We start from the raw sequence: 15,260 nt of genomic DNA on the forward strand, positions 1-15,260 counted from the left end.
CTCTCCCTGGTACAGATTGCACTACCTCATATCATAACATCTCTCCCCCCTTTGAAGAATCAAGCTAATTTTTCAAGTGACTCTGGAAAATGTTGCTCAAGAGAAATGGGCTTGTCTGGGAACACACTAACCTATACCCTGTCTTGAGAGCCCATTTGCATTGGCATTGCTGACCTGACTGTGGTGCTGCACTGTCATGTCATATGCCTGCAACCCTAGGGTCCACCTTAATAACTTGGCATTTTGCTGGGTGGCATGATGAAGCCATGTTACGGGATTGTGGTCTGTAACTGCAGTGAATTTCCTTCCATACGGATAGGGCTGAAGTTTCTGCAGTGCCCGTACTATGGCTAGATATTCTTTTTTTGCAGCTGCATAACTTCGACCCTGGGTTGGAGTCTATGGTTGAGATATACAATTGGGTGCTCTTCTACGTCTGAGGAAACCTGGCTGAGTACATCCCCCACCCCATGGTTTGAAGCATCCACCTGCACATCAAATTCTTTTCTGTAATCTGGACTGGCTAACACAAGCGTCATCCCAAAGCCTCTCTAAGCTTTTGGAATGCCTGTTGGGACCCACACTATCTTCTCACCTGTTTTTCCATGTCTGGTCTGTGAGGGGAGCAGCTCTTGTGCTATAATTGGGAACAAACTTTCTATAGTACCCAGCTGTCCCCGACAAAACTTCATGATTCCCATTTGTGCATTAAGAATTTGACATTAAGAAAGATGGATGAGTATGCTTGGGGGCCAGATATTTGCTATATGGTAGCTAAATATTAGGTCGTCAGTTGAGTCTCCTTATAATGAAATCTGATCAGACAAGCACTTCAGCAAATTGACATTTTATTTTAATAATTTACCCCTAAGTTTAGTGATCTTAAGTTGGTTATATTAGGGGATGGAGAGAGCAAAGCAAATGTATGTGTCTCTAATGGGAGTCATAAGCCCGCCCTCCACACATATACATGCACACACAAACCTTTTCATTGAGTGGTGATTCACTTAAGATATGTCTAGTTGGAGTATGTTAAAGTAAGATTTTTTTTTATATGCCATACCCAGATAGATGGCATAAAAAAGGTTATGGTGTCTAATAATTTTTGCTATGTTTAAGGGCAAGTTTGGAGTTAGAGTAAATCTTTGGCCAGAGTTGTCATAACTGGTATGTAAATAATCTTTGAAATAAGTCAGTTATTTAGCTTTAACTGGGTAGGTTGCGTCATCCCTGTAGGCTTTTCTTGTTGAATCTTCTTTTGTTGTTAATTCATGCTACTACTTTATTTTCTTAATTAGGTAACAGAGGTTGAATGCAGGCCTCCCCCTGTTCATGGAGGTACACATTATGAAAAAAAACTGTGCAGTGACATTTTTACCTGTTTCCAAAGGAGTCATATGATTTCCAGATTATGGATATGTGAAGTACTTCATTGGCACAGCAACTGGATTTCCGTTTGCTATACCAGTGTCTTGTGTTCAAGAAGTAGATGTTCTTCGTGTTTCACTGTTGCAGTCATTACATTTGCGTAATCTGCTGGCAGGTTGCCCTCAGTCGGAATGATTAACAAAGTCTTGGGTCCTGCGTCAGTTGCTGTCCCTTCTTCCATGACGTCAAGTCGTCAGGGGTATAAAACATGCAGCTGACGCCATTACATCACTCTTTCTTGCGCGGTGCCCAAAGCAGAAGCAGTTTGCAAGTGCCGGTCGGCAGACTCCTGAAATTTTCGTTTTCGAGTTTCAGGTCCGAAGTCTTCATCTAAAAAGCTAAGTACCCCATTGGGGAAACGTTTTCTTGCTCCTTACCGATGTCAGTAAAAGTTAATAATTTCATTACTTGTGGGAAGCAAATACCTCATAAGGATTTTCATTTGTATTGTATTCCTTGCCTAGGCCCTGACCACAGCATACCTTGCTGTCGGTTTTGTGCTTTATTTAATCAACGCACTATCAAACGTCTGTACATTTTTGCTTCTAAATATTTTGGCTCACACTCTAATTATCCAGAAATGTTGTCTGTTAGCAATCCGACTACCGGAATACCTAAAAAATGCAAAGAAAAAGACAGAGACAGGCAGTTGAGGGCCAAAACTGCCAATGACGCTTCTCCTAAGCCAGTCACCAGTTCGTCGGTACTCATTGAGGCGCTTTCACAGCCCCTGATACCTGCTACTTCTGATTTGCATTCTCTACTAAGACCCATTCGGAGTCTGGTATGCCGCCAGATGCTTCAGTTATGGAACCCGTGGATGTCTGTACCTTGGATGGGTCCGGAGCCACTGTGCAGGCACCAGCTTCTGAGGGTGTTTTCAGACCTACAGATTTGTACATTAGACCAACACCAGCTTCAAAACTAAGGCCAAAATCTTGACCTATGCCTAAAAACCAACACCTGAGCCACATGTGCATGCCCCTATGCCTAAAAAACAAATTATCAAAATGGCTGAAGATTTAATTACTCTGATCAGGGGTAGCCAACCCCCCCCCCCCCCAAGAGACCTAGGCAAGACATTGATTATGAATCTTCTGAACAGGATTCTCTTTCTTCTGACCTTTCTAATCACCAGGAATTGTCTATACCTACTTATGAGGACTCGGATGCAGACAATTCCATTCCTTCTACTTCTCCCCCTGAGGATTTTTCTTTTGGGGAAACTTAACATACCTTAAGGTAACATTTCCAATGGGAAAGTCAGGATTTTTCTGAACCTAAAAAGAGACTTGGGGAGATGTTCTTCATCTCACATTGCTGCAGTCCTTACTTATGGGTAGTCCGCTGTCCTCGGTCGGCCCGAATACCAAAGTATTAGGCTGACGTCGGTCATGGGCGCTCAGAACTGACATCAGAGCGTCAGGGTATAAAAGCGCATGACCGACGTCATATCCTCAGTCTTTTTTGCCGCATGGTCCGATGCAGAAGCAGCGTTGCAAGTGCCGTTCGGCGTTCTGAAATTTTCGAATTCCGAGTTTCAGACCGAAACCAAGTTGGGCTAAGTACCCGTTGGGGAATATTTTGTTTTTCTTGCCTCAGTTAATAACGGATGTCAGAAAAAGTGAATAATTGTATTTCTTGTGGGAAACAGATACCGCATAGGGATTATCACTCTCTTTGCATTCCTTGTTTGGGACCGGACCACGACGTAGTCGGGTGTCGGTTTTGTGCTAGGTTTAATAAGCGCACTATAAAAAGGAGGTTAGATTGTGCTAGGTTAGTCTTTGGTAAGCGGTGTAATTATAGTATGCCGCCGGATCCTCCGGCCGCTTCCACGAAGAAGCGCAAAGACAAATCCTTGAAACCTAGACAGGTTGATTCGTCTGTTTCGGACGCCGGTCCTGCAGAAGCTACAGTAGTGCAGGTGGATCCGGCTGAAGTTTTTGTCGAGTCTCAGGGGGATACTTTGATTTTGCAGGATGTGGCCTCCCAGGAATCTGGTCAGGCTGAAGGGGCCTCTCAAGTTACTGTTCTCCCTTCTATGCCTAAGGTGGTTAGGCCTTCTGCTTCTATGTCTAGGGCTTCTTCTAAGGGCAGGTCTGTTTTGCCTTCCTCTGGTGTCCCTCCAGGTACTTCAGGGTCTGTGCCTAAAAAGCACATGCTTAAAATGGCAGAAGATTTGATTACTTTAATTAGAGGTTCTATGCCCCCTCCTGATAAGAGGCCTAGGGTGGAGCCAGAGTTGGAAAGTTTGGATCAGGCCTCAGATGACTCAGAGTCTTCTGCTGAAGATATTCTAGATTTTCATCCTTATTCGGATTCTGATGCAGAGGATTCCACTCCTTCTGCTTCTCCTCCAGAGGATTTTTCATTTTCAGAAACTCTGCATTCCATGAGGGAGCATTTTAAGTGGGAAGGACAGGATTTCTCTGATTCACGGAAGAGGCTTAGGGAATTCTTGTTTTACCACAGCATAGACCCTTGGCTATACCTCCTGTTTTGGATGTTGTTCAAGATGTTTTCTCGGAGGCTTCCCTTAATCCAGATTCTTTGCCTCCTGCGCCAGTTAAACCGGACAGATATTACAGGGTGCCTGAGGCTCAGAAATATCTGTATAAGAGTCCTAGGGCGGACCCAGAAACTATTAGTCAGGGGCCTAAGGGTGTTAGAGCCTCTGTTGTAAAGAATCTGGTTCCTCTAGATAAGGAAGCTAGAGCTTTGGATAGATGGGGTAAGAAGGTGTATACCTCTTCTACTTTAGCAATGAGGGCTTTAAATTGCCAGTTTCATATGTTGAAGTATCAGAATTTCCTCCTTTCTCAGCTAAAATCTAAAGTGGATGCTTTGGCAGAGGGTATAGAGTGTAAAGAATTGCAGGATTTAGTACATGTCTCTGAACAGGTGGGTAAGCATTCTTTGCAATGTGGTTTTGATGCTGTACAGGCCTCTTCTAGGGTGGCTGATACTGGTTCAGTTCTTCGTAGGCACGCCTGGCTTAAGGATCAGAATTTGTCCGAGCATGTTAAGACTAGAATTCTGGATGCCCCTTTACAGTCTGAAGTTTTGTTTGGTCCCCCTGTGGAGTCTGTTTTGAAGAAAATGGAAGACAAGGCTAAGTCTATGCAGACTGTTAAAGATTTTTTGCAGATGCAACCGCCAAAGTTTAGTAGAAATTGGCCTGCTAAGGGGTGGACGTACCCTTCTTCTGATTCTCAGTCTAGGGGTAGATCTAGACGTGGCAGGGGCAGAGCTCACAGTACATTCCGGCCTAGAACTTGGAGTTCGCCTGCACAATCTGCAGGTGAGGGCAGGGGCCAGTCCTTTTGTAAACAGGCCCAATGACCTGCATTTTCAGCTGCCAGATTCTTCTTGCCTGGCAGCTCCTTTGGGAGGAAAGTTAGCACTTTTCAATCAAAACTGGCTTTTAGTCACCCAGGACAAATGGGTATTGGACATTATAAACCGAGGCTACAAGTTCTATTTCCATACATTGCCTCCTTTCAAAGGCATGCCAGACGTTCCTCCTCGGCAAAGGATAGAGGCTCACAAGCAGATTTCTTTACTTCTTCAAATAGGAGCTATACAGCCAGTTCCTCTGTCAGAAGTGGGCCTAGGATTTTACTCTCGCCTGTTTCTAGTACCAAAGAAAGGGAACACGTGGAGACCAATTTTGGATTTATCTATCCTCAACACTTATCTGGACATTCCAAAGTTCAAAATGCTGACGTTACAACAGCTTTTACCTCTGTTGGGAAAAGATCACTGGATGGTAACTCTGGATCTCAAAGAGGCTTATCTTCATGTTCCTATCAGGCCCAGTTGCAGGAGGTACCTGCGTTTTCGGGCTGGAAATTCGCATTATCAGTTCTCTGCATTGCCCTTTGGCTTATCTACTGCGCCCAGAGTGTTCACAAAGGTTCTGGCTCCAGTGATAGCCTTTTTCAGGTTAAGAGGAATACAGATTTATCCTTATTTGGACGATTGCCTGATTATTGCACAAGACAAGGACGAACTTCTTCATCATCTACAGTATGTGATGGTAGTGTTAAGATGCCTAGGGTATTCTGTGAACGAAATAAAGTCCAGTCTAGTACCCTCTCAGGACATGTGCTTTCTGGGTGTGAGACTGAATACAGCTTCCCAGATGGCCTTTTGACCCCGGACAAACAAAGAAGCCTTTCTCTTTATTTCCATCAAATGTCTCTACAGTCCAGGCTGACTGCAAGGACAGTCCTTCAAGCCTTGGGGTTCATGGCATCTTGTATTCTGGTGCTTCCCAATGCCAAACTGCATATGAGGAAGCTTCAATGGTATCTCAACAATGTATGGACACAACACTGCCAAGATCTAGACACTGTCATTCCAATAATACCTTGCATTCAGAAGGAATTTTTGTGGTGGGCTCAGGAATGTCACCTAAACAAGGGACTCTCTGTGACCCGACCAGAGGCGAGTCAGATTTTAACGACAGATGCCTCGGACAAGGCCTGGGAGCACACCTCAATGGAAAATGGGTGCAAGACACGTGGCCTGTCAGACTTCAACATTTGCATATCAACTTGAAGGAGATGTTAGCAGTGCAATTTGCATTGATGGCTTTCAGGGATTTACTTCACCCAGGGCAGGTGTTGATTCAAACAGACAACACTACTGTCATGTGGTACATCAACAAGCAAGGGGGAACCCATTCGTACCCTCTTTGCAGGCAAGCGATGATATTGTGGGAGACTGCTCTCAGTTTACAACTCAATCTTCAGGCAAGGTTTCTACCAGGAGCACAGAACTCCTTAGCAGATGTGTTGAGCAGACAACTTGTGGATCCTCACAAGTGGAAACTGGATCCTCATGTGTTTCAAAAGTTGACAGTGTTATGGGGGACTCCAGACATAGATCTGTTCGCTTCTCCACTAAATTACCAGTTGCCAAAGTTTTGCACAAAAATGTTTCATCCCACAGCTTGGAAGGTGGATGCTCTATCATTCAGTTGGAGCAATCTTCATGTCTATGCCTTTCCACCTCTGCCTCTCATTCCCAAGGTACTCCTGAAGGCCAGAATAGACAAGCCATCCATGATTCTGATAGCGCGGATTGGCCTCAACAGCACTGGTACCCACTACTGAGGAGTTTAGTACGGGAGCCTCCATGGCCTCTACCTTTGATTCCGCATCTTTTGTCTCAGGAGGGCAATCACTTCCTCAATGTCAAGATTCAGTCTCTGCATCTCACAGCCTGGCATATTCTGTTCTAGACCCTGGAGGGTCTCAGCTTCCACAGCAAGTTTTGAATGTTATTTTGGAGGCCAGAAGGCCTAGTACAAGGAAAGTTTACGCAGATAAATGGAGGAGATTTTTTCTTTGGAGCAGAGCGAAGGACTTTGATGTTTCCAAGCCTGATTTAAGTGTTTCTCTTCAATATCTTACTGAGTTATTGGACAAGGGTTTGTCTTTCTCCTCGATAAAGGTTTATGCTGCAGCCATTTCGGCTCACTATGACTGTGACCCTTCTTTGTTTTCCCATCCTTTGTTTAAGCAATTTCTTAGAGGGGCAAAGAACATAAGACCCCCACGTAGAGCTCCTACTCCTGCTTGGGATCTCAATTTTGTGTTGGAAAAACTTACTCTACAACCTTTTGAGCCTGCAGCTACTGCCGAGTTAAAGTATTTATCATGGAAGACTGCTTTTTTGTTGGCCATTACCTCTGCGAGAAGGGTTTCTGAATTACAGGCCCTTATGGCAGTGGAACCTTTCCTGATTTTTCATAAGGATAGGGTATCTTTGCGTACTAATCCTTCCTTTATGCCTAAAGTGGTTTCTAGTGTGGCCTTGAACCAAACTATTCATTTGCCTACTTTTTATGCAAACCCCCAAAATAAAGGGGAGAAGATTTTGCATACTTTGGATATTCACAGACAGTTACGTTATTATTTGAGCAGAACCAAGGGGTTCAGGCAGTCTCAGCAGTTGTTTGTTTCTTTTGCTTTGGGTTCTCAGGGAAACCTGTTTCAAAACAAACTATTTCTAAATGGATTGGGTTTTGTATTTCTTTCTGTTATTCCCATCATGGTAAGGAGGTCCCGCTGGAATCAGACCTCATTCCACTAGAGCTACTGCCACTTCTACTGCCTTTCTAAGGGGGGGTAGCTACAAAAGATATTTTGGAAGCAGCCACTTGGAGTTCAGTACATACTTTTTCCAAGCATTACCACCTTCCTCTTTATTCTAAGTCTAGGGCTGGATTTGCCTCTGCTATATTACAGGGCATTTTAGCAGCCCCTAATGCTTTATGATTTTGCCATCCTCCCTTTACCTCTGCTTTGGGATTCTACCCATAAGTAAGGACTGCAGCAATGTGAGATGAAGAACATAGTACAGTTTTGTACCTACCATAAATGTAGATGTTCGAAGATCCACATTGCTGCAGTCCAATTTACCCTCCCTCCTTCCCTCTGTAGTTTGGCATGGTATTATGGTTTGGGTGATGGTTGTTGTTGGGCATGTTTTTGGGAGGTATCCTGTTTTTGGGCTGTGGCCTTTCTTTTTAGGGCCTTCTGACATCTGGGGCAAGAAAAGACTGAGGATATGACGTCGGTCATGCGCTTTTATACCCTGACGCTCTGATGTCAGTTCTGAGCGCCCATGACCGACGTCAGCCTAATACTTTGGTATTCGGGCCGACCGAGGACAGCGGACTACCCATAAGTAAGGACTGCAGCAATGTGGATCTTCGAACATCTACATTTATGGTAGGTACAAAACTGTACTTTTCTTCTTCTTCCTCAGCATAGGCCTTTGGCTATACCTCCTGTTCTAGACGTTGTTGATGATGATTTTTCAGAATGTAGTATGGCTCCTGATTCTCTGCCTCTGGCTCCTTGTAAGCCAGACAGATACTACAGGGTTCTTGACTCCCACAAATTCCGTTTTAAAAATCCTGTTGCTGATCCTGAAACCATTTCTCAGGGCCCCAGGGCATTAAGGCCTCTACTATTAAAAATCCTACCCCTTCTGATAGAGATTCCTGGGCGCTGGATAGATGGGGTAAGAAGGTTTACACTTCTACAACCCTGACAATCAGAGCTTTAAACTGTCAATTTCATATGCTAAAATAGCAGCATATCATGGGACTGCTTGAACAGAAAATGTTGCTGATTTCTGACTGTGTGGAAAATGAAGATTTACAGGATCTATTACATTCAGCTGAACAAGTTGGAAAACCTACTTTGCAATGTGGTTTTGATTCTTTGGAGGCTTCTTGCAGGGCTGTTGTAACTGGGTATGTGCTAAGAAGGCATGCTTTGCTCAAAGATCAAAATCTGCCTGATCATGTTAAAGCAAAATTGTTAGATGCTCCTTTACAACAGGACCATCTCTTTGGTAACAAGGCTGAAGAAGTTCTAAAAAAGATGGAAGATGAAGCTAAATCTATGCAAACTGTGAAAGATTTCTTAGAAGTGCAACCTCCAAGATTTTGTAGACACTGGCCTACTAAGAACTGGTCCTTTCCAGTTCCTTCGAGAGCCACTCATGTCAAACCGAGACACTCCAAAGGCACCAGGTTTCAGTCCCAAGGAACTTTCAGAACAAAACATTGGGATGCCTCCTCCTCCAAATCTGGAAACAACAAGACACCTCCCTATGGTAAACAGTCTCAATGACTTTCTTTTAAAATTACCAAGTACTTGCCTATTAGCCGCTCCTTTGGGGGGGAAACTAGCTCTTCATGCAAAAAACTGGCAACTTAGAACTTAGGACAAATGGATTTTAAATGTAGTATTCCAGGGATACAGATTTCATTTCCACACATTGCCAATTCCAAACGGATGGCCAGAACTGCCCCCAAATCAGTGGGTAGAGGCCCAGAAGCAAATACTTTCCCTCATGAGCATGGAAGCTATTCAACTAGTACCAGAGCAGGAAAAGGGACAAGGTTTCTATTCAAGACTTTTCCTGGAACCCAGAAAAGACAAATCTTGGCATCCAGTCCTGGATTTGTCTACTCTAAAACACCTTTCTGGACATTCCAAAATTCAAGATGCTGACTGTTCACCAATTACTTCCTATGCTAGGCAAAGATGCCTGGTTGGCAACTCTCGATTTAAGAGGCGTAGCTGCATATCCCAATCAGGGAATCTTGCAGAGGATACCTCCACTTCAAAGCAGGCTTCTTGCATTATCAGTTCTCTGCACTGCCTTTTGGCTTATCTACTGTGCCCAGGGTCTTTACAAAGTGCCTGGCTCCAGTAATTGCATTTTACAGGCAAAGAAATATTCAAATATATCCATACTTGGATGATTGTCTAATTCAGGCAGAAAACAAGGACGCTGTTCCAAACCATCTGGTGTTTGTAAAAAGGGTTTTAACTTGTCTAGGGTACACTATAAACGAAAAGAAATCACAACTGGTACTCTCTCAAAAAATTACATTCCTGGGTGGAAGCTTGAATACAACTGCCCAAATGGCTTACCTTACGCCAGAGAAGCAAATTCATTTGGTGACCCATCAAACAGGTGGCCACAAAAACCCTGCTTTCTGCAAGGCAAATACTGCAAGCCTTGGGGTTCATGGCCTTCTGCATTCTTCTAATTCCATATGCAAGACTGCATATGAGGAAACTTCAGTGGTACTTAAAAAGTCTATGGAGTCAGCATTGTCACAGCCTGGCAACAATGATTCCTATCATACCTTGCCTGCAACTAGAATTCCTATGGTGTGCAGAGGACTGTCACCAAAACAAGGGACTGCCATTCACACCACCCCCTGCTGCCCAAACCCTAATTACAGACGCATCAGACTATGCTTGGGGGGGCACATCTGGTTGGGAAGTGCATTCCGGGCAAATGGAGCCCAAGTCAAATGCACCTTCATATCAATCAAAAAGAAATGATAGCTGTATGGAATGCACTGACAGCCTTGAAGGACTACCTTCATCCAGGACAATTAATGATAAAGACAGACAAAACCACAGTTATGTGGTACATAAACAAGCAGGGGGGTACACACTCCTACCCCTTTGCAGTCTAGCCATGGGATTGTGGAACACGGCTTTGACCTATCAAGTGCAACAACAAGCTCAATTCCTGCCAGGAAAGCTGAATACACTCTGGCAGACGAACTAAGCAGAAATCTCATGGACCCACACGAATGGAAACTGGAACCATGGCTTTTCAACATGTTGACATGCAAATGAGGGATTCCAGACATAGATCTTTTTGCCTCACCCCAGAACTGTCAGTTGGACAAATTTTGCACAAGAACTCATCACAAAAAAGCCTGGAAAGTGGATGATCTATCCTTCAGCTGGAAAACCCTATCCTTCTATGCCTCCCCCCCCCCCCCTGCCTCAGCTCTCCAAAGTTCTACTAAAAGTCAAACAGGACAAACCAAAAATGATTTTGATTGCTCCAGACTGGCCTCGCCAACACTGGTACCCACTCCTGTGCAATGTGTCACACCTCCCTCCGTGGCACCTGCCTCAGACACCTTACTTACTGTCTCAGCAGAACAACCAAATTCTACACACTCCGCTCCAAACTCTGAATCTTGCAGCGTGGCTAATCACCTAAATTCACCCTTAACATCCCTCAGCAAACCTGTGATGGATGTCATTTTGGAGGCGAGAAGCTCTAGTACTAGAAATTCTTATGCTGACAAATGGAAAAGATTGTGTGCCTGGAATCAATCTCTAGGGATAAGCACAACAGTGCCCAACATTCCTCAGATTTTGCAATACTTAACTAAGATGCTTCACAAGGGCCTGTCCTTTTCTTCCATAAAAATCCATGCCTCAGCCATTTCAGCTCATTACAACACAGAACCTCCCCTCTTCTCTCATCCTTTGCTAAAGTAGTATCTCAGAGGGGCCAAAAACTTAAGACCACCCATGAGAGCTCCTACCCCTGCCTGGGACCTCAATTTTGTATTGGAGAAGCTCACATTCCCTCCTTTTGAGCCAGCTGCTACTGCAGACTTAAAATTTCTCTCCAGGAAAACAGCTTTCCTTTTAGCAGTTGCTTCAGCTAGAAGGATTTCCGAATTACAGGCTCTTATGTCAGTGGAGCCTTTCATCATTTTTCATGCAGACAGGGTATCTCTCAGGAACAATCCATCCTTCATGCCTAAGGTGGTATCCAGTGTGGCTCTTAATCAGACCATTCATTTGCCAACTTTCTTTCCCAACCCACAGAACAAGGGGGAGCGGATTCTTCATTCATTGGATGTTCACTGACAACTTAGATTTTACTTAAACAGAACAAAATCTCAAAGAAAATCTGGACAACTGCTGGTGGCATTTGCTGCAGGGGCAGAGGGAAAGGCTATTTCAAAGCAAACCATTTCCAAATGGATAAGCCATTGTATTTGTTTCTGCTATATGCACCATGGAAAAACAAGATCCCATTCCACCAGGGCTGCATCTACTTGAACAGCCTTTCTCAGAGGTGTTCCTACCAGAGACATTCTAGAAGCTGCTACCTGGAGCTCAGTTCATACGTTCACCAAAAATTACCATTTACCACTTTTCTCTAAATCCAGAGCTGGCTTTTCCACTGCTGTCCTGCAGGGCCTTATAGCTGGTCCTAATGCTGTATAATTCCCTCCACCCAACCATAACTTTGGGAATCTACCCAAATGTAATGACTGCAACAGTGAAACACGAAGATCATAATACAGTTGTGTACATTTACCATATGTTCGAGTGTATTCAGTGTTGCAGTCCTGGTTACCCTCCCTCCAGACCCCTATTTTTCTCTGGCTATACCTCCACTTTCTTTCACTATGCTTAAAAGCCCTTTTGGTGTAATTGCTTTTGGGATTGGAGGTATACTTTTTGTGTTTTTAATTTTATTTGCTCTCCATTTGGGGGGCACCTGACATCTGGGGCAAGAAAAACTGATGTAATGGCGTCTGCTGCATGTTTTATACCCCTGACGACCTGACATCATGGAAGAAGGGACAGCAACTGACACAGGACCCAAGACTTTAATCAGGCCAACTGAGGGCAACCTGCCAGCAGAATACCCAAATGTAATGACTGCAACAGTGAATACACTCGAACATCTACATTTATGGTAAGTGTACACAACTGTACTTTTGAGTCATTGGAAAATTAGTGACAGGATTAAGTGCCTGTGATTCATACATGTGTACTAATCTAACCATCACTTGGGACTTTTTAAGCCTAGCCATGGATCTCAAATCTCTGACAAGTTATGCTACCCTAAGTGTAAGCAGGGACTTGGGAGATGAACCATTTACAGGCTGCCTTTGTCCATTAGAAACATGGTTGCCAAATCTGGGATGAACTTTCTGTTCCCCATCCAGTTGTCAAAGTTGCTGTTAAATTGGTTAGAGAGGAACTTTACTTCACATGGATGTAGAGCCTGTTCCAGAGAAGAGAGTAATCTCTGAGATACATACCTGTCTCTCCAGCAGGTCCTATTTCTATCATAGCAAGGTTTAAGTCTTTAGAATGGGGAATTCTGGTGCTGTTTCTTTTGCAGATATGCAGGAGATCCATCAGGATTGTGTCCAACAGGGCCTTGTATGCCAGCCAATATCAGCATAGGACCTTGAGGTGGTCTGCAGAGAACATGTTACTTAGCCATGTATTCTTGTAGCGAGGAACCTCTGTGGCGGTTCCATTTGTTGATTGTGCCTGGTTAGGTACATACCGTAGGAGGCATTGTACTCAATAGCTCCGATAAATGCTGACTACAGTAGAACAATGGAAGACATAGTATTACAGGGACTTCTGGCAAGCTGAAGCTAAAGGATGTTCTGCTTCATAATTTACATCACAAAGCAGATAAACAGATACACCAATTGCTTACCTTTTGTAGTGTAGAAAAATGATTCAGAATTGAAATATGTACACAGTATACCTAGTACTACTGCTGGCCTATGGGGGTCTGTTAAATTGGCAGAGAAGCAGATTATATGAGATTCTGTAGTTTTCTGTTTTGGAGTGGGAAAGTAGTTCTTCAGTAACATTTTTTTTTTAAATTTGAGATTAATCTAGAAATGTAGATAGGATTTAAAATTGTACTTAAGATTGTTAAATGTCTGCATATAGTTGATGTAAGCATTATTAATTGTGTCATCCTTAGCTGGCCCTTTCTTAGATTTTGAAGGAGTATACATCCAGGATATGGATTTTTGTGCAACTCTTGATGGCTTTGCTGTTGTCTTCAGTGATGGTCGTGTTGGCTTTATTACAACTGTATCAGATCAATTCACTTTTGAGGTAGGTGCTTTTCTCAGATAGTATTCTGAGTACCGTAATCATTCTTTGTGGTATGATCTGTTCCTGCATCTCTGTACTGGTCTGAAACAAGCCTGATAATGTGAAGTTGTTCTATCTTGCCGTTCATTCTTTACTGATGGGTTTGGAGCCGATCCCTCTGCTCTGAGTTGGCACCTACTACAAAGCTCGAGGATTTCAAGTAGCTCGAGGCCAGATCCCTATCCCATGATGCACCATGAGTTACCTCAGATCTAGTTTGCTGCTGCAACTGATCAGAGGTTCTTGCTAGCTCAGGCTAGTAAAAACTTTAATACTTTTATATTTCTAAAAATTACTGAAAATTTATATTTAGAATAGTTAGATATTTAGCTTAGATAAGCTCTTAAAGCTTTATCGGTAGTGTTCCCTTCCCTTGTGTGCTTTTTCATAGCCTTATATTTGGCCATGTTTTTCTTCATAGGCCTATTTAATTTTTCTGAGTAGAAATTGTTTATCTAGTGACCTTTTGTCACATTTTTTTCTTAGTATAGTATTGTGTGATTTCTTAGTGACTAGAAATGTTTATTCAGTGACCTTTTGTCACATTTGTTTTTGGTATTTTATAACTCTTAAAGTTAACTTGCTTGTTATCTGCTTTGTTAAATTGTGTGTGTGTGCTTGTTAGCCTTAATTTGAGGACTTGTGTGCATATATTTAGCTTGTTTTTTATTAGAAGGCTTATTAATAGTTGTAGTTAGCCTTAGTTTAAAAGGCGTGTGTGTGTGTGTGTGTGTGTGTGTGTGTGTGTGTGTGTGTGTGTGTGCTTCTGGTTACCCTATTTTTCATTTACAAAGGCTAATTTATATTTGCTGTTTTTGGGTGTGTCCATTTCTGTTATGGCTGATGAACAAGGACAAACACCCTAAGTCAGGGTTTAAAAAATGCCCTAAATGTGGGCAGAAGATGTCTGTTACTGACTGCCATGTTAATTGTGTCTACTGCTAAGGTGCCTTGCACTTACAAGAAACATGCTCCATATGCCATTCCTTTTCCTCTTGGGTCCTCCAAGAGAGAAAGAGGAAGCTCATTGACAGGTGTTTGTTGAAACATTCTTTCCAGGAGGCTTTGTGTGTTCAGTATGGCTCTCTTACGTCCTCAAAGTCCTCCAAGACTTCTGTGGATTCGAAAAAGTCTAAAAACATCAAAAGTCTGTGATATGGGCTCCACAGGTCTTGGAGCCGACTGTCTTTTCTTTTTGGAGCCGATCCCTGGTTTTGGAACCGGTATCTGAAATTCCAAAATCGCTGCTACTTCAGTCGGTACCATCGGTCTGTTCATCTCAGTCTTCTGTTAGCCTCTCTGATTTGTATGTAGATCGGGTGGTACAGAAGCTTCTACAGGTACCGGCCTTTGCAAAACTGTTATCGGCTCCATCCCAGGCAGCTTCAGAGCTGAAGACCCTTATGACAGCTATATCTCTTCCTCCTCCGAGCCATACTGGTCCTTTGGAGCCACAGGAGTCAGATTTGCTGATTGTGAAGCCTTTGGAGCTGACGCCTGCTCCAGTGTCTTCGACTCCATTCACTCTGACGTCCTCTGTGCTGATCG

The 15,260-nt window shown here is 43.4% G+C and overlaps 1 protein-coding gene across 1 annotated transcript in view; it reads left to right on the plus strand.

Annotated features, from left to right (window-relative positions):
- The window catches only part of RIC1 (RIC1 homolog, RAB6A GEF complex partner 1), a 2,584,659-nt gene that overhangs the window by 234,172 nt on the left and 2,335,227 nt on the right, over positions 1 to 15,260 (plus strand). The window contains exon 6 of the mRNA XM_044061149.1: positions 13,537 to 13,673. Coding sequence (XP_043917084.1) covers positions 13,537 to 13,673 — 137 coding nt within the window. The remainder of the gene's footprint in view (positions 1 to 13,536; positions 13,674 to 15,260) is intronic.

This window comes from Protopterus annectens, chromosome 2.part0 (assembly GCF_019279795.1).
Source record: "Protopterus annectens isolate FY-2018-M chromosome 2.part0, PAN1.0, whole genome shotgun sequence".
NCBI lineage: Eukaryota > Metazoa > Chordata > Ceratodontiformes > Protopteridae > Protopterus > Protopterus annectens.